Source organism: Temnothorax americanus, unplaced genomic scaffold, assembly GCF_048541705.1.
Source record: "Temnothorax americanus isolate GAGA-0224 unplaced genomic scaffold, ASM4854170v1 Scaffold1, whole genome shotgun sequence".
Taxonomy (NCBI): domain Eukaryota; kingdom Metazoa; phylum Arthropoda; class Insecta; order Hymenoptera; family Formicidae; genus Temnothorax; species Temnothorax americanus.
The window spans coordinates 5,833,023-5,853,665 of record NW_027509230.1 but is presented as its reverse complement, the minus strand read 5'-3'; the positions used below and the strand labels follow the sequence as shown (position 1 = coordinate 5,853,665).

Below are 20,643 nucleotides of genomic sequence, written 5' to 3'. Positions count from 1 at the left end.
ATCTTTCTTGAATCTTGGATACCGTAACTCATGAATTATTTCAGCTCCCTTGAATCCTAGACGCTCGTGCTTTTATATTCCTCGTACCCCGGTTAGTCTAAGCCTCATATTTGTTGCAAACTACTTGCAGAATTCGGATTCTTTAAATTCTATGTTCCGGAGATCCTAAATTATTTAGCGCTCGCCTATCTAAGGGGTCTCGCATTCCAAGAGTTTTTGAAACCCTCCGGTTCATAGGTCCTTAATTCTTTTCATTCCAGCTGCTTCAGTTAGCTGCAACATCCGCAGATCTCCTCTTACTCAGACTAATCTCAAACGCTCCTCACACACCACTATCAATGGCACCTCAATAATTTCTCTGCTCTTCGTTCCACAATCTTCACCTGATCCACCATCTTCAATATTTCGTGCTCCATGCTGACTATTGGCCACCTAATTTAGCCTCATCCCCTCTTCTCTCTCTCTCTCTCTCTCTCTCTCTCTCTCTCTCTCTCTCTCTCTCTCTCTCTCTCTCTCTCTCTCTCTCTCCCTTCTCTTATTCCCTTTCATTTCCAATTTACTTGTTTAATTGACGCTAATGATCATACCGTCAATTAGTAGTTTGCGTATGTATTTTCTTCATAATATCTGCTAACAATTAATGAAACCGAGGATGAAATTTCTGTGACTTATTCCTGTGATTATTAGTTTGCCCTTATCTTAATAAATTTGTGCATATTTTTAGCATTTCCTTTACTTCATCTAACTTGCCTAGCTTCGATAGAATTTTAGTCACCTGCATAACGTTCTAAAAAAATTTCGAAAAAATCCAAAAATATATACAATAAATCTGTACTTTATCCTTCATTTTCTTCTCTCTACTTCTTCAGTTTATCTCTTTTTACACATTTACCCCCCTTCTTTTCCGTATACGCGCGTATTCAGAATCAAGAAGGTTTAAGAAAACGAAGCTTTATAAAATGTATAATTCGCGAAATCAAAATACAAAGCGAGCCTTTTAATTCTTCGTTTCCTTGAACTTTATATCCCACCGATATTTGATTCTAAATACTTCTACCCCAATTTCCCTGCTCGCCTCGGCTCGCCTTATCTTCTTTCGCGCTCCGCTCTTCCCTCCCTCATTTTCTCTATTCCTTATTCACCATTCATCTTCTCCACAACCATGTCGGCACCCTTCTTCCGCAGAATCCAGCCAAACGGCAGGATCACCATCTCCAGGCGGTTGATGCTCCATGGCAGCTCCCGCCACCTGGTCCAGGGTTCATCCTCTCTCATGCCCTGCGCGCTACCCTAGCCAGAGGGGGTTTTCGCATTTCGATGCCGCTTCTACCCCCGCGGCGGCAGCGAGGAAGCCGCCGGCGCGGCCGGCGCGCGTTATTGATTTGACAGGAATGACGGGAGGCGGAATGGCGCAGGAATCGATAAGAGAAGGTGGTGGTCCAAGCTGCTGGTGGTGCGCTGCGCGGGGGTGCGCAAGAAAGAGAGACTACTAATGTAACGGGCGTGCTAGAGCGAGTGAGCGAACGAGCGAGCGTGCGAGCCGTGTGGGGTTGGTAGCGAGCAGGTGGAGGGAGTGACGAGGAGAAGAACGAGGGCTGGCGGGAGCGGCAGCGAGGAGGAGGACCAGAAGAGAGAGGGAGCGGAGAATATTTTCATACTCCAGACTCCCGGCGTAGGTAGAAGATGGCAGCCGAGGCGTGATTCGGTCCGGGCAGTTTCCTCTGTTCTGGCCGCGCGCGCGCGAGAGTAGTAGGGCCGCAATCCGCTCCGGGTTTGAGAAGAAGAAGCCGCCGGAAAGTAGTGTGCTCTCCCTTCGCGGTCGGCCTCCTCGTCGTCGGTCGACGGTGCACGAAAACCCCGAAGAAAGCCGCCGGGAGATGATTTGAGGAGAGATCGAGAAAGAACGAGAAGAAAGAGAGAGAGAGACTGATTGATACTAAAAGAAAGATAGACGGTCAGAGAGAAAGAGATAGAGATCAAGAGAGAAAGAGAGAGAGAGAGATAGAGAGAAAGAGAGACAGAGAGAGAGAGAGAGAGAGAGAAAGGGAGAGAAGAAGGAAAGACAGAAAGAGAAAAAAGGAGAGATCCGCTCCGCTTCGCTCGGCTACATTCCGCTCGCGCGACGTGTCCGACTCCGCTGTTTTTCTGTCGTTTTTTTCGTCGCCGCACATACAGCCACTCGCGCGAGCGCGCTATTCGTATCTCTGAGATTGGTACACCGATCTGTAGCGCATTATCGTCGGGAGGATCGGGCTCGTGATCCGCTCCGATCCGCTCCGCTACGCTCCGTTCCGCTCGGCTCCGCGTGCCGCGTCTAATGATCGAGGAGGTGGTAGACGTCGGTAATTATGCGCGTAGTAATGAATAATCCTGTAAAGCCCGTCGGGATCGCAGCAGCCGCCGCCATCGTCGCAGTGTTTCACGAGCGTCATGTAATATGGAATTAAACAATGTTGTTAAGACGTAAAGATGTGGCTACACTGTGGACTCTTTGTTCTCGTGATTGCCGTACGTGGATTTATTAGCAGCTTAGCCGACACCACATCCAAGCGAGGTAACGCCTGCCTGCCTTACCTGTCCGTCTTTAAGTTTAAAAGTTTTTTCTCGTCTGCTTGCTTGCCTGTCCGGATTGGTAGCTGAGCGTATTGATGGCTGAAGCTTAATCGGACCGACTGTAATCGATCCGATACTTCAGAGGGTGCAGAGGAATCGTAATCTTTTAAAAAAAATTCATATCCAACCGGTCTGAATTCCTTATCAAGCATTCGTGTCCGCCGAGAAGCGCTTATTTCGATCAGTTTCGAGAAAGATAGTGACTTGAGTTTCGCGAATAATTTAACGTGAGATTATTCGAATTTTCTTATCGAGCTAAGTGGAAGCTACGGTCCTTTATACGAATGGCTGCGTGAATGAATGGGTGTAAAGCGCTGATCGTTAGGGAGGTATTGCACCTGCCTGCGCACCTTGCTTGGCCACCATGTCCGCTTAATAGTCCTAAGGAGGTGGGATTCAAGAAAGGGAGAGTGGATTTAAGGTGTCTAAAGATCCGATGAGAAGATCTAAAGCTTCTTAATTGTAGTTCCATGTGAATATCGGTAATATTTCGCTCTATATAAAACGACAATCTAATCCGGAAAATTATTTAATGCAAACTGATCTATATATCGAGTAACCATGTCTGTTTGGTGGACTGTAATAGTTTCGCTGGAATAATTTCCAGTGTGGAAGAATAATAGTCTGGTTCCTAATTAGAGCGCGAATTATTCACCGAATAATCACGTCTGAATAGCTGGGTGCAATCATGTCAAGCAGTATATGTGCCTGTCCAATCTGAAATCGTAAAGATTTCAGAATTCGAAAAATGAGCTTGAGCATATATATAAAAATTTAACTTGATAACTTAAAAAGAGGAAAGCTGTCCTTGTCCCCTGATACGATAGAACTGTCTGTTCTGAAAAGAGTTCATTAGCTTCAGAATATTTAGCTTTGATACTTTTACGTTTACACTTACTAATATTCTATAAATTTTTGAATTTATAAAAACCATAAGATCAGGTTTTCGAATATTTTCATTTCTTCGATTAATAACTTTTTAAACTTTGTATAAGTGACTAGAATTTCAAGTTCTCTAGTTGGATCTCAAGTCATTTTGATCTTCGATTCATTGAATTATATAGATTTCCCGAATGGAAAACCGCGATTTCATTTTCAGCGTCAAAGAACCTATAATGTCGGGTTTACGGGTCAGGAGATCGCGGAATTCGAGGAATCCAGGGAATCTAGGATTCAAATAACCTAATCTAATCTCTAGAAATTAGATGAACCTAGTGAAGGAAATCCAGAATTTGCGGGTCTTCAAAGATTTGCGAAATTTAAAATTTATCAAGATTTAGGATTAAAGGAATTTGATAATCGCAATAAAGCTAGAAAACTTAAAATTTAAAAAAATTTATAGAGAGATTATAAATTATAGAAAGAGACAAGAGATATAAAAAAATATATATATACCAGATTTTTTAAATTCTAAAATATAATAATTTTAAAATCCAAAAATTCACAAGCTTACGAGCTTGAAAGCTTCACTTTAAAATTTAACGAACCGACTCAACTAAGTCTTCGTTGTTGCCAGGGCATTGCAGAGCGAGTTCTCTGCATCCTCGAACAGGATGAGTGCCCTATCGGGGTGCAACCTTCGACCTTTTAAGTTATCAAGTTAAATTCTTATATGCTCGACTTTTCAAATTCTGAAATCTTTATGATTTGGACTTCTTAGATCCTTGAAAATTTTCACATTCTCAACTTTCTACACCCTTGAATTTGCATTTTTTATTTCTTGCATACTTGACTTTTGACATCCTCTACTTCTTGGATCCATGAATCTTATAATAGCCCCGAGTCCTTGCATCAAGTCTTAATCTCGCGGATCTTTTGGTAGCATCAACATTCCCATATTTCGAGAGCTACGTACGTTCCTTATTACGTTTCCTCCTTTACGGTTCCTCATATCCTATGATCTTCTTATTAATTATCAAGGCATGCATCTTCGTAGCATACCTTTGCTCGTTACGATGATCGACAATCCTTCATCTTTATCATGCATGATACACCCATTCTCATTACGCACATAATTTGTTTATAATAATAAAATGCGAATAATAAGTCCAAGTACAACCAACATAAAACAAAATATAAATTAATATAAAAGTCGCAAGCAGTAACGATCGTTTTACGTTGAAACAAACATAAATTTATTAATATATCTTGAGATATATCTAAATATAGGTTCAATTTTATAAAAAATTATCCAATGTTAAGTTTCTCGCAAAATTCAGTATAAGCACGCAAAATAATACCTGCGATAAATCTGTTGCCTCGTTACACTTTACAAAAAAGAGAAGTACTTTATTAATGTCGCTAATTCGCACAGAATAAAAACTGCTAACAGCGCGTTCCTCATAAGTACATGCGGATTCCGTGTGTTTTGGTAGTTGCCGGTGGTGGAAAATGCGAATATAGATCAGCGGGAACGACCGGCGCTTACGACCGTACGTATGCGGCACGCCGCGCTGATTTTCCCGAAAACGGCCGCGGGAAAACGCGCGACGCCGCGCCGCGCCGATCGTCGGAATGCGCGTAATCGTTACGTACATTTCTGTCGGGCTTCAAATCCCGCCGCTGCATTATTCATAATGTTATCGCGCGGAATTACTCCGTGCCCGCTCGTGCTCGTCCGCTCGCTTTGCATACCGTTAGAACGCCGCTGCCGTCTCGTCGCTGCGTAAAACCGCGAGCACGCGAATGTACGCTTTGCACATGCATCATCGCAGCATATCGCGCCGTCGATTTCGCGACGACAACGACAGCGATGATGATGCACGTACGTGTATCGTGATACTTAATACAAATATTTATTATCGCGCGGTATTAAAGAGCCCGGAATTTTATAAAATTTTATGAAAATTGAAGTTTATCTTCGAACGACTTTAATGTGACTGACCAAAACCAATGGTCGAATTGTCACGACATTAGCCAAACGTTGTCGAATATAAAAATATAGTCTTTCTCGTTTATTAATTATTGGCGAAACAAATACATACCTATACTTTCTGGACTTTAATGCGTCTTTATAAATAGAATTGTAAAAAAATTACAGTTTCTTCGAATTGTGCATTAAGATAATTGTGCAACGGTTAATATTGAATGATTCAATTACTTGTATTGTATCTACAAAATGTGTTACCGGCTCCGTTTTTACTCACAAGTTGTCAGTGCCAGCTATGTTTATCCGTGAAAATATATCACTAAGGCTCGAGTTGTAATATCAGTATAACAGTCATAAAATATTTATAAGCTTCTTACAAGATAATTTTGAAAATGTATAGGCTGTCATAAAATACCAATAAATATTTTAATGACAGTTTTAGCGTTCTCTCGTGTGTGACGGAAAGAAAAGTAAAGAAATGCTGAAATATAACGTTTCCTTTCAATTGCCTTCCTTGGCGTGTTTAAACTACGCAAAATTGAAAAAAAAATATAGTAACGTTAGAAGTTATAAACAGAAATAACACAATTTTACTTGTGAGTCAATTTCGAGCAAACTTAACTCCCACAAAAATTTTCGTTTGGGTTTTAGTTACAAAGTCACTTAACGCGAAAACTGCACAAGTTGTGTAGCAGGATGGCGCTTAATCATATTTTCGTTATAGTGAGGTCGATATCAGATATTGTTTGGAGGAGCCATAAATGTGACACCACTTTCGGGAAGAAAGTGTTTGTATTTACAAGACATTTCCATAATCGTAAAACATATTCAAAGTCTCAGCTATCTCCGGTATACGCATCTCGATGAAAAATTCACAAGTAGGTTGCACGTTACATATGATATTTATCAGTAGCCGTGAAAAGTGTTATTTGTAAGCAATATCATCCCTCAACGTTCTTTGCGCCAGTACTTTGCAAAGTACTTTACAAAAGTGTATTATGTGTGAATAAAATTGATCATAAAAATAAATATCGCGAAAATTTCTGAATAAATATTTTCGATTAATAATAATAATTTTTAGAAAATAATTTTTTTCATAATTGTAGTGTTAAAACGTATCCATATTTAATGAGATTATCAAGATTTCTCCCGAGTGCGGAAAATGATATAGCTATAACGAAAGGGTTGCGGACGAATATTTTGTTTACCCATTGTACAAGAAATCAATCAATCTGTATCCTGCAATTAATCAAAGACGTAGGACGGGAAGACGGCTCGTCGACGAGTTTCCCCCTAACAGGACCCAACGAGATTGAAATGGCAGCGTGCCAGTTCTAATTTATTGGCTTTTAATACTTGACGTCGCGGCCGATTTTGCAGTTCAACGAAATAGAACGATGGATCTTCGAAAAATCGAAGTAATGCGCACGGATTTAATGGGGAATTTATTATCGCTTAAGATGGCAAAATTTAAGAAGCCAAAGATCCAATTTATTATAAATTATGTTCAAAAAATTAATCGTATACATATGATATCTCAAATAAATGGCCATTTCTTTGTGTTAGAGTCATTTTGTACAACAATGATAGTTATATGTTTAGTATAATGTTAATAAGTACTAAACAATTTGCGGAAAACAAGCTGGTATATAGTGAATGATTGCACAGTAAAGACGTAGTCTCTGGACGAGTGGTTACCCATTCGTTCAAGCATTCATATGCCTACATACCTACTCGTTTAACCACTCACCTAGTGAGTACATCTTCACTATACCATTATCCACGATTTTCGCCTGCCTGCGTTTTCTTTTATAGCCTTAATGCTTCTCGGTCAACGACGTAATGTATAATTTAATACGCCATCTTTTAAAATAAATAAGCTAGCTCTAATATTTTTTTCGATCATGTAAAATTTATCGAATAAAAATTCAATTAATAATATCAACGTAATGTGTCATTTCCTCGATTTAGAAAAATTGTTTAAATCTAACGAGTCACCTCTTATCCATAAAATTTTCTTTTATTAATCGGGAATCGATATTTTCTTAAAAATTGGATATTTTTAAGAGCTGCAAGATTTTTCCATTTTTTAAAGAAAAGGTAAATCTCAAAGTGATAAAAGAACCTGGTAGATAAAAGGTGGTTTGATAGGTCTGGGTCAATCTGTATTTTGGTGAAACGACTTCCATCAAAATAAGGACAAGGTTTCTCCCGCAGGAGGTCTAAGAAGATTTGTCTCCTAAATTTCACTCTACCGCTATATCCTTGCCGATGGCAAATGGAGAGGGATTAACAGAAATCGCGCAAATAGCGTTAGTATGTCAGCCAAGCTACAAATCGATTCGGATTATCGATCAACGTTGCATTTTAACAGCGTTATGATAAAAGTCACATTCGCACGTGTGAGCGTGTACACACGAGAGTGCGAAAAGACGATCGATTTCGTGTATACACACGTATACGCGCGTGCCACGTCCTTCTGTCCGTTGTCGACAGTATGTATCTGGGCGATCGATGTCTCGCGATGTCGTAGGGCGGCGATCAACAGGAAATCGCGAAAAAACGAGGCAGTCGACTGCAGAGCGCCTGCTGCAGTGTACATTGACGTATGCGTTGGTAGTGATGACGTAATGAGGGTGGAAACGCGAGAGAGATGAGAAGGAGGGACGGGAGAGTCAGACGGGGGAAGGGGATCCTTATACGCGGTTATCGAGTGACGGAAGAACGATGGATTTACTAACCCTCGGAATGCATGATGTGGGTCAATCTGATCCAGTTCCCAACCCCCTCCCCCCTTGCCCGCCTTTAAACGTAAATTGTATATCGGTTATTTTATTCGAGCAAAACATCTAGGACATCTTTGGGCGGTGGAAGCGCGCGGCGGACATCTTGAATAAAATGGGACGGGTGCATCAGCCCATCGTCGATCATCAATGAAACGGCCGGGAGAAATGACCTACCCTATGCTGCATGAGTGAATTTTATCACGCTTCGCGAATTTCGCGTCTTTCGCGCGAATTCGATTCGACGGAGAACGTCGAATCGAAAACATGATGGTCACGTAGCGATAAAAATTCAGGAAGGGTAGCGCGCGGAGAGTCGGTAGCGCGGGACGCGGGGGTAAAATTAAATTTCTCGGCGAAAAGAGGCCGAGTCACCTCGCCGGCGCACGGCGGCGGAGATAAGAAGGCGAGATCTCCAATTTTAGCGTGATCTCTGAAAGCGGCAACGAAAAATGGGCGCCGCGCCGTGGCGCTGTATACGAGACGACGCGACGGTGCCCTTTTGTGCGCGTTCTTGTGGTATTTTTTATCTCGCTTCGTGAAATCGCATTATTAGGGGTGCATTCGGGGAGCGCGCTATTAGCACAATTATCGTCCAAAACTGTTCGAGGAGACGCTTTGTGGCGCTGTGATGTACGATGATGACGCCACTGCAAAGGCAGCGTGACGTCATCACTCTCTCTCGCGCTATTTTCGCTATTATTTTCGAGGTGGAGGCACGAAATGCTATTGGCGCTTATTAACTGCGTTCGGGGAGCTTGCTATCGCTATCGCGCTATTGGCTCCTCGAACGAAGTTCATATAGTTTGCGTTTGCGTTTATAGCGTTAATAGCGTCTCCCCGAATGCACCCTAATATACATGTGCCGAGCGTCATATATCTGTCCGGTCATTTAAATCGTGCAAATATAAAAAAATTAAAATTTGACGTTTCAAACGTGCAGGGATCTAAAGAATTTGAGAAAGCTGTTCACGCTACAGGGAGAACGAGGTATCAATTCGTGTCCCGCAGCTATGTTACATTCACCCTTTCTTCGGGCGAGACGTGTCATGTCGTATTGGTTGCTCGTGTGCAAACAATATCACGATAGAGCAAGGCGAGCAAACTTCCGGATCATTTTTCCCACGTGTTCCGTAAGACGCTATCAATGTCTGAAAAATTCTGCTCGAGCTCGCTATCCGCTTTTCTGGCTGATGTACCCTATACAATTCTATTTGTATTGAGTTTACTTGTTATTTTCATACTGCTTAATAATCGGATTACAGCATTTTTAGTTCGATATACGCAGATTGAATATGCGATACGAATATACAATTCAATATATCTATTGATTTTTATGAAAATGTTTAGCATGGAAAACGTTTCACATTAATTGTATAAAATACTAACCAATAATACTAATTAAAAAACTATTAACAGTGCTAGTGACAAAAATGATAAATGATTATGATTTCGTTTACTATTTTATATCGCGCAAGCATAAAGATTTACTTTCGAAAAGAGCTGCCGCGAACAATTTAAGTAGAAAGCGTTCTAATAGTCAGACAAGAAAGGCGAACGGAATGAATTCTTTTATACACGGAAATTTAAGTGCTCCTTTCATTTTTCATTAGTTGAAGATAAATTTTACTATTCTATTTTCACCCGCCGTATAGCAAAAGTATATCTATCGTCTAAATTCCGGATAGTAGTTCTGAATTTTTGAATTGGTACGTCTCGAATCGTACGCCTCGGATCGAAATTGCCGGGCTCGTGGCAGGTCATTTTTCCCGGATGTCCTCTTAAATCGTCTTCGACGCCTGAGAAATTCTGCCCGGACCTGGCTGCCGCTTTTCCGGCTGACTCACCCACAACCTCTCGCCAGTCTCGTCCATTTTCCTTTTTCGGGAATGACCGTCATCATTCTCTATCTCGATACCAGGCAAGAATAATGTGGGAACCGGCAAACGGCAGCGACAGGATGTTAGACAACAAATAAATTAGACGTCGCGGCAGGTTTGCGATGGCGGAAATGTCTACTTTATTATAGATTACGACGATATATAAACTTTTAAAACAAACCGTCTTCGACGGCGTAGAACAGAAAAAATCCGTACGTTGTAAATTCCTTAGCTCTGCGTCTGGGGGTTCGAGGTTTTCCAGAATTAAAAAAAATATATTTGTTCGTATGGATATTAAAATTCGGAAACATGTTAAACTCAATGTGCAAAAGGGTACAAGGTCAAAAGATACGACGATCCTACATCGTAAGTTTGTCAATCAAAGAACTCGGCTGTTGAGCTGTATCTGATATGCACGAGGACACAGAGGATCGAGATGTCGAAGAGAAGAGCGGCCAGGACGAGCGCAAAGTGTGGTATTTGTTTTAGAATTCCTACGCTTTACCGATGTTCAAAGTGGCAAAGCGTTTGAAATCTGAAACGAATGCGCGCAAACCTTCATCCCAGCCAGGCCAGGGGAGGAGATGCGCATAACCCGCGGAGGAGATGCGTGATCCTGGACGCCCGAGGTCATCGCGCGGAGAGGAAAATATGAGATACACTTAGGTGTAGTTAATCATTATCTTCATTCCCGGAATTACGCATCGTCGGCGCATCATTTTTGTTTCCTGCACCGCTAGGAGAATCTGATCTCATGTCAGAACATCATAAGTGAAGGAATAAGAATATTGGCCCGTTATTCGTTAGAAGACTTTTATTATGTTCAATTCCGTGTAGAAATTTTTATTATTTTGATTGTATTAAATACTAACCTATTTAAAAATACTAACGTTTATTTATATAAAAAAAAAATATATATATATCCAGATTTTAGTAAAAAATATAAAATATGCGAAAAATTAAAAAATCGTATTCTTTGTCGAGCTTAAAATCAATTTCTTTCTTAAACGAGAGTAAATTTCGATTTAGTTACTCCGAGATTTTTTAAACAAACTGTTTGAGATGTTTAATGTTGTAAACTATAAGAAATATAATATCCGGTGAAACTGTTTCTTTACGAGCGACTCTAAATTGGTCAAAGCGTTCGTAGATGAAAGAAATTGCAGTATTTCCGATGTCGTATACACTAGTATTTGTTCAATCAGCAGCCTGGGATTCGCGAATCTTCCATAAATGTAGGAAATAAACAGTTGCGACAAATACGGAAAAGAGAGACAAATTTCGAGAGGAAAGACGGTCTCAAAGCGAATGTCCGTTCGTGTCTGATTGCATATTTATTCGATTTTAGATTTTTCTCGCATACGACGAGATGTTGACGGGACAAATCAAAAATCAAAATTCGAAGTGAAAGAAATTAACGCGACAGGAAGAAGTTTATGCTGCAAACACGGATTTATGCGCTTTTACTGTGATTCACTTTTCACGTTAATGTACGTTAACATAATCGCGCAATGCACTTCATGTCAGTTTCGAAAATGAATTAAATATACGTTAAAGTGTTTTATTAATCTGGGTTCCTATAACTATATCTTTTTCATAATTACACAATTATATAAAAATTAATATAAAAATTTCAACATGTAAGAAGTTGATAAACGAAATCTATTTCAAGGGTCGAATAATCTTCTATCTCTCAGATTCTCTCGGATCTTTGGATTTTCGTAAATCTTGAAGTCCTTGGATTTGTGAGGAGTCTCAAGAATTAAGACAAAAAACGAGTAAATAGAAATTGGCGAAGAAGTTGAGATTGTGTTTTAACCAACCCACCATTCACACAGCACTTTCCTCACCCTCCACCCTCTCCTTCTCCTCCTTCTCGCCCTCTCGCCCTCTCGCCCTTCACGCGGCTTCTCATCCCATCGGAAAACGTGTCCATGCCGGTCTTCGGGATAAATAGTTTGCACAGGAAAAGGATTTCTCCACGCTGGCAATTTATCTCGAACGTATACGCGGCTCCATTAAGCGAAGACGCAACCCTTTGAGCCTGGAGAGAGAGGGATACTGCGGATTCAGGATTACGCGTGGATTTAAGGCCGTAATCACGGGGATTTCGGGACAAGTAAAGTGTGACGACAAGGTCGTCGATAACTCAGAAGAAAATTATTTTGCGTGTGACCGTGTCGAGCATTTCAGTTTCTATTTTTATATCGATGTAAATTATTATCACTAATTCGTAAAAAAAAAAAAAAAAAAATACTATCTCTTATAAGATTTATTGTCATATTATTGAGACAATAATTCAAAATAATTACAGTTACTTATAACATTATAAATCACGATTAAATTTGGTTATGTATATAATATATGTTAATTGTATGTAAAACTATACATACAAATTATATATATATATTTGAGATATATAATAAATATTATATATCTTAAAGTCTTCGATTTTCTCGACCTAAGACCTAAGATTATATATAATTTATTATTTCTCCAGTTTATGGGTTCTTCGATCTCTTCGATACCGAGATCATTTTAGTCTTTAGGACTTTAAGCTCTTTTAGGCTGAGGATCATGAAACTATATGACGGATTGTACAACCATTCTAAATTCGCGGACACGTCTGCCTTACAAATGAAACGAGTCTTTCGCGGAAATGGTTTACGCGACTGTGAAAAGAAATCAATATGAACCAACGGAAAGAGTCTTGGTTACGAAAGAATCGACAGCTGCCGCTTTCTGGTGGCAATAAAGTTAAGAGACCTTAAAATAAAAGGGCAGCTCAAGACGCGCGTTCACCGGTAATATATAGTCCTAAGTGTAATGTAGTCTTTGTACAAAATAAATTCGACAGAAAAGTGAGCTTTCAACCTAGAAAGTTTGTCTTCCGACGACGAGTCCCAAAAGAAATTTTAAAACCTCAGAAACACATATTTGTTCCAATTTCTTGATTCTGCAACCTTAATTTTTTTTAAACCTGTAGCATTTCTTACAGTATAATCACTCTCATATGTATTTGCAACAATTTTATTAAATTCTTAATTTAGATATTTCAAAGATATTCAATATTTTCAAATTTATTTTAATTATTATCTCAGCTTTATATATATGAAAAAATCCTAACAAATTAAAGATATTTTTAGCACATCTCTTCAAGCTTTAGATTTTTAAATAGACAAATTCTGTAATCTTTCCATTTATATAACTCTGGATGGATGGAATCATTACATTCATTAACCTTCTCCGGCGAATTTCATCTTTGACCCTTCGCTTGAACCCTAATCTTAATCTGGGTGCGTAGGGTCGTAACTTCCGGTACAGTGCCGTTAGGCACAGCGAGCGAATGAGGGTGGGAGAGAGAGGGAGAGAGAGAGAGATCGGGACAGACAAGAGGACGGAGAGAATGAGAAGGAAGAGTAAAAGGAAAGGGATGGAGGGAAAAGCAATCAATCTTTGAGAGGCAGATGAGTGCGGGAACCTAAAATATAGGGCAACACAAATTTAGTCTGGCTGCCGGTCCACGTCCACGTGTCGACGTGAATGCGCAACCGCCCGGGTTTGTAATCGATATTGCCGACAAGGCACCACGCCCTGCACCTGCGAGATGTGCCGGGATATGCAATGCCACCGAACCGAACCTAGTCGAACCTTGCCCAGGACTCTCTCTCTTCCTCTTTCCCTCTTTCTCTCACGCTCTCTCTCTTCTCTCTCTCTCTCTTTTTCACGTGCACCCTTTTGCACTACCTTCTCCAGCATGCTTTGAAACTTGGACGATCTCAGGCTACTTTGAACTCGATTCTTCGGGTACTAGATAAACCGATTGTTCAGTCTCGTATATGCGACAGTTTGGTGCCTCGAAACCTAGGCAAACCTTCCTTGGAAATCTTCTATCTCTTCTACTTATCTTCCTCCTCATATATTTCGAAACTTTAGCCCTTCATACAAATTTTTTTAAAGCTTATCTCTCTCTCTCCCTCTCTCTCTCTCTCTCTCTCTCTCTCTCTCTCTCTTTCTCTCTCTCAATTATATTATTCTAAATATATAGCTGGATTATTAAATTCTTCGTACAACGACATTAGTTGCAATTTAGTCATATAATCAGAATTCTCATACATCCTTTGTACTTGTTTACCGAGCATGGTTCTGACTTGGAGGATTCAAGATTTCTCCCTTGAAATCCAGCTCTTCTTTGAATTCCAGATAAATCGATTGTTCAACTCCGTGTGTGGGAATATAATGCTTACCTTGAACCTAGTCAAGGCTTCCTTAGGGACTCTTTAGCTTTCTCACGCGCTTATCTTTCTTCTCAAATATTATTCGAAATATTTTTTTTCAAAGATTTTTATTTTTCAAACTTTCGAATATTCAATTCCAGATAATTATATAATTAAAATGTAATGATTGAATCGAATCTATCCGAATCTTGCGCAAGTTCATATCTTTAGATACATCTGTTCCTTCGTAAATGATGCCTTCGGACTCAGGCGATGTCAGAACCTTTCGAGTTCTAAATAACTTAATTATCAAACTCGTCAGGCAATCAAACTTCCTTCATCTTTGACGCTCTTCTCAACCTCAATCTTATCCAATTCAAACTTTGTTGCTTCGAGATTTCAGAGATTTTAATATAAAATATTAAATTAAAAAAAAAAAACATCAAATTGTAGGCAAAACGTAAACTATTTAGAAATCCGTTTTTAACGATAAATATTTGCGTCAACGATGATTGAAAAGATTTCAGTCACTGAGTCGCGAAGGGCAATGTACCGGTTTCGCCTAGAAAAGCCCGAAGGGCTTCAGAGGGTAAGAAACGCCGTTGCAGCATCGTCGCGTCATTGACTCCGATCTATTCGAGGCCGACTTCGCCCTCGGCTGATTTTTTTGTACTCTGGTACCGGAAGTAGGCCAGCGCAAACTGTCGTCCCTTTTATCCGGCGTTACGTCCATCTTATGAATTTTGCGGCGAGGAATTTTACGCGAAGATGAAAAAGTTTCGCCATCCATTCTCGTCCTTGCGCAGGATAAAAGTGCAAATACTGCCGTATATTCTTTTTCTTGTTGCTCACATGAACGTTTTACTCAATCCAGATTGCAAAGACGTGATGAATTGCGCGATTATTTAAACGAATCCTTGCATATGAAAAAAAAAATGTAACGTGTTGTTATGTTAAACAAATGAATGAAAATGCTTGAGCCGACGTGGCATATCTAGAAATAGAAGGTAATATCGGATATTTGTGGCTAATATAAGAAAATTATTTTGTTTGTATGCGAGTAGAAAGGTCAGCAATTTCTGTATTAACCTCGCGTAACAAATGAATGAGCAAGATAGGTAAACATACTGTTATAATGGGACGAGTAACTGATACATAATTAATGGATTCATTACGATGTTTCAATATCGAAACATTTAACATTCGTCGTCGCTAGTCTTTCACTATTGTGATATTTAACATTTTAAAATTTTAAACAAAATACTTTTAACAATTAAAGTAATTTAAATCGACCTGACTGGCAATATATATAACGTCTTTCCGATATGAACATTGAAAAACTGTGAGCCAACTTGGTTTGTCGGATTCACACAGCACTTTTTTTTCCGATCAATATCGAGACATCATTAATTTTTACCATGGTTTTGGTCAGTTAATGTAATTTCTAAATTAAATAATTTTTAATTTTATTGCGAAAAATATTACCCCAGCCAGGGTTTGAACCTAGAACCTCCCGTATACCGTGCGGGTGTCGTGCCAATTCGACCACTGGGGCTGTGGTAATATTTATCGCAATAACAACTGACCAAAACCATGGTCAAAATTAATGATGTCTCGATATTGATCGAAAAAAAAGTGCTGTGTGAATCCGACAAACCAAGTTGGCTCACAGTTTTTCAATGTTCATATCGGAAAGACGTTATATATATTGCCAGTCAGGTCGATTTAAATTACTTTAATTGTTATTCTATATACTGGCGAAAGAATTTATTATTCAGAATACTTTTAAAACCAACATAAACAAATTGAACAATAGAGTATTTTGACGTTGCAGAATTCTAGAATCGGTTATGAAAACTAAGCAAAAATTTGATCGAAAGAGAATATCGTACTTTTTAAACATTTTATTTATATCACAAACATTAAATATCTTTGAAATTAATTAAAAACTCAAAATTAAATTGAAGATTACTGTAAACTAAGTTAAGAAATAGCTTTCGTCTGAGATGTTCTTGAGATCTTGATGTTTTGAATATGAGATATCCAAAATCCCAAGCGTCTTAAATCCTTTGATCCTATATTCTTTTGATTTTCAATTCCTTGTTTGGTCAGCAAAGAATCTGCTTTGCTCGGGGTTTGCTGAAGTTCGCTGAAGTTCATCTAGTCTAAAACTCTCAGGTGAACCACTAAAATGCCCGAACACATGCCACGTTGGTTCATTGTTAATCCTTTTACCGCCAGTATCTCTTTAAGACATTATCTTTGGCTGATTATTATAAAAAATATTATAGTTTAAAGCTATTTATAACTGTTATATACATTTATATTTACATTTTGTATGTGCTTTATTTGTTCGTTTTTGAGTGCGTTATCGACATATATATGTTATGGTGTGTATATCTAATAGAATCTCAATAGTTTATTGAATCGTACATTTTATTCTGTGTTTTAGAAGCAGACTACACTTTAGATGATTCCTTTTGGAAGGAAGAGGAAACTCCCGCTGGTGAGTACACATATATGGTTATATATTTATAGTAAAATTATTATGCTTAACTAGTGCTAATTATTAAACTAATAACTAATAATACTAATTAGTAACTGGTGCTAATTAGTTGACTAATTCTTACAATGCGAGCTTGAAATATAATCAAAATCCATAAAGGTATTTAAATTCAATGAACAAAGCTTTGTGAGAGTATTATTTTATAGAAATTATTCAATTTAATCTAAATTTTTCGTGCAAGATTAATCTTGATTTAATAAAACGATGAAATTTTATTTTCGTCATTATTTACACAACGAATCGCGCCGCACGGTTAAAATAATTAAAATTTCGCTAATCTTGCGGGTTAGGAAAATTTTGCAAAAATTCGCTGTCGCAATCTTTGCACAATTACGACGGTTGCGGGATAAGGCTTTGCGTAAACAAACTACCGTAAAATGGAAGGACCGCAATGCAGCACTTTCGTTAGAAACTTGATCCTCGAGGATACGACAAATCCTCGAGAGCGGTTTATTGTTAAGTCAACATCGCTGATTGGTCGGAAACGCGAAACTTAAATTGGATTACATTTTAGACGGGGACAATGCACCGGGACAGAGCTCGACGGCGCGAATCCCGGCCTAGATATTGCGGCGATTGTGTAATGGGAAATCTGTCTTGAGAGCGAGGAAAAGAAAAATTTCAAGTTATTCCAGCTCGCATTTATTTTAATCTGGTTTTAAACGCTGAGAAAATTCTACATAATGTATTTCAGTAACGTTGAATACAGGATTCGTGGAATTAGGAAGCTTAATTAGGGATTAGGATGTAAAGCGGCGTTGAGCATACACGAGTAAACAGCAATAGCTGCTGCAACATTACATGAAATTTAATTTAATTTAATATATACCACTTGTGTATATATCTATTATTTATATACAGGAATTCAATTTGCAATTTAATTAATCCTGGATTGAAAGTGTCGGGAAACATATTACGCGGCGTGCCTTAGTAACAAAGAATCTAGGATTCAGAGAATTAAGGAGTTTAATTAAAAATTAAAGTTTAAAGTACTGTCTTGCACAAGAATGTAAAATTTAATGATTAAAAAGCAATTATGCAAAAAAATTTCAAGAGTCACGAGGTCTAAGAAAGACATTAGAATATTCTGACGGAAAATCGAAGCCGCCGCGAGTTACCGCAACTGCAACGCATGTAACTGCAATGTGAAACATAGTGACGTCGGCCGAATTAATCGCAATTTACGTGACATTTCTGCGGCAACGGCAACAATTGGTGAGAGGAGGAGGAGGAGGTTGACGGGCGGGGCGAAAAGAGTAAATTAATCGGCGAGTAATCTCGGCGTGTTTGTGCGACGCTTGAAGAGTGGAGATAGAAATTCAATTCGCGATTCGCGCCCGCGCGCGTAAACTTTTCGAAATAAGGACGCAAAAACGATTCGCGAAACGTGAGAAATAGCATTAGCCTAGAGAAGCTTTGAACAATCGATATCTATCGCCGATCTCGGTAATGACAATTTTTCAACATATACAAGGTGTAGTGCCATTTCTCAACTATAAATTCTAGGAGGCAATGTCAATGCCGAATTATAAATTGCTCGTGAAAAATCTACAGATGAGAGAAATGGGAAAGATTTTTAATTTAAATTACATCAGATTATTAATTATATATATATATATATATATATATATATATATATATATATATATAAAAATGCAATAATATTTAATAAATATTAATTATATGCCACACATAAGAAATGCTATAAGAAATATATACACATATATTGTCAATTTCATACGTGAAGCTTGAGAGCTGAGAGAGAAAACGTCACTCTTTTATGTAGGAAATCAAGGCCGAATCAATCAAGATTGTGAGAGGGCTAATACGTGGATACAAAAAAAAATGGGACAATAAAATCTACTTTATATAATTACTGCCGTTATTATTGAGTCGTACGGACTAAAATCTCGGCGCCGATGGTTGAGAGGGCAGGCAGGTTAATGGCAATAGCGTGAAATTTCGTCGGTATGGCGCAATGAATCGCCCCAAAGTCCATTCGAGATGAAATTAGAGATCGTAGAGGGATGGATGAAAGAGTGGGGTACCAGGGGGTGAAATTAGGGCGTTCGATTGAACGTGGAAATTGATTTCAGGTGAGGTCGAACGACTACTACACGAATATCGACAAAACCAAGAGCTAATACGAAATATCGGTGGTCATTACTATCAGATCATCTATCCGGTACAGCTACGGCATCACGAGAAAATGGGGATATCCACGAGAGAAGTCGGCGTACCGAAGGTAAAATTTCACACCCCACATTGCTTTCCTCTATAGTTTTCACCACGTGAATATTTTTGTTAAACTCAATAAAATCAAATAAATAAATTAAATAAAAATATATAGATATAGATAACTAAAAATGCAAGGAAATTGTGGGTAATAAAAATAAATAAAAATGTTATAAATTTATTATAATAATATACTAAACTTTCTAATATTATAGGTATTTAATTTATTTGGATTACTTTTCTTTAATATTATAATTGATAAATGGTTAACATTATGTATTCTTATTATAATTTAGTTTCCTCAAAGAGGTTACGGAGATGGAGGATATCAGAATCCTAGAGGCAGAATGAGAGTAAGTTTTGCAGTACAGAAACAGATTTTGAGATAATCATTTATTAATGTAGATTTTAAAATAAAAAATTAACCTTAAAATATATATTCATGCAAAATTGATATTTTCAGACAGGGAGACATTTTCACCGGACGTCTCTTCTGATCAAGGCCTTTAATCACAAATTTCGTCTAGACTTAGAATTAAATACGTAAGTATCTTTATATATTATTTTTCTTAATATATATATATATATATATAGAGTAATAAAACTGTAAGCATAGTAAACGAGAACTATAAAGAAGATCTAATAAAAAAATATTAGCCATTAAAAAAATTTACATGCGCTCTTCATTGTTATGTTGCAGGCAACTTTTAGCTCCAAATCTTATACAGAAAGACTTTTTAGCCGGCGATGCGGAACAAATGTCTAAACAGGTAAAATATTTCGAGCGAAATACAATCTCACGTGCGACAATTTAATGATGCTCAAGTATTTACATAACGCAAACCGACATTCACGGTTGTGTCATAAAGACATAATTGTTTTGCATAGTTGATTATCTCACTCTGCGGTTTGTTAAAACCAGTTTAGTTGGGTGAAATTGCTTTTATAATATAAGGTCCCTCATTACGGTCTTTCCCGACGCTAAAGGGCAAGACAAATAAAAAAAAAAGTGGCTCTTTAGATATCGGGTAATGGCAGAGCTATTTTAGTACCGTGAAAGGCAAGTGTCAATAATAAATATGTACAAGCATATACACTGTTACATTATTTACCGTAGTATAAAAGCAGTATTGTGAATAGTCTAAAACACTCATGTGACTTAAGTATCAAGAGGAAAGATTCAAGTTTAAGCGATAAAACTCATAATGGCATTATTATCTCTCTTGCAGGAGATAGAACATTGTTATTATCACGGCACTGTGAGAGATTATCCGGGAGCTAGCGCTGCTTTTCACACGTGTAACGGTGTCAGCGGTGTCATTCATTTAGGCAACGAGACTTTCGTCATTCATCCATTCTACGGCGGCGATTTATCGGTCAGTTAAATTACTTCTCGATAATTATTGTAAGGAATATGGTGGAACAATAATCGTACGTACATATGTTTAAAAAATATTGGAGCAATTATATAAATGAATCA

The 20,643-nt window shown here is 38.3% G+C and overlaps 2 protein-coding genes across 21 annotated transcripts in view; one reads left to right on the top strand and one right to left on the bottom strand.

The window, feature by feature from the left end:
* Positions 1 to 20,643, bottom strand: part of Dila (centrosomal protein dilatory) — a 69,620-nt gene that overhangs the window by 25,138 nt on the left and 23,839 nt on the right. The gene's annotated exons all lie outside the window — the stretch shown is intronic.
* Positions 1,653 to 20,643, top strand: part of Mmd (disintegrin and metalloproteinase domain-containing protein mind-meld) — a 40,812-nt gene continuing 21,821 nt past the window's right edge. For 10 of the 15 annotated variants that reach the window (XM_077408203.1, XM_077408615.1, XM_077408286.1 and 7 more), the window contains exons 1-7: positions 1,654 to 2,554; positions 16,815 to 16,868; positions 19,025 to 19,173; positions 19,460 to 19,516; positions 19,627 to 19,706; positions 19,864 to 19,933; positions 20,393 to 20,539. In XM_077408203.1, the coding sequence (XP_077264329.1) occupies positions 2,470 to 2,554; positions 16,815 to 16,868; positions 19,025 to 19,173; positions 19,460 to 19,516; positions 19,627 to 19,706; positions 19,864 to 19,933; positions 20,393 to 20,539 (642 nt within the window). In that variant the 5' untranslated portion in view covers positions 1,654 to 2,469. Of the gene's footprint in view, positions 2,555 to 16,814; positions 16,869 to 19,024; positions 19,174 to 19,459; positions 19,517 to 19,626; positions 19,707 to 19,863; positions 19,934 to 20,392; positions 20,540 to 20,643 lie in introns of all 15 variants that reach the window. The other 5 variants (XM_077408840.1, XM_077408685.1, XM_077408530.1 and 2 more) reach the window with 1 other exon arrangement.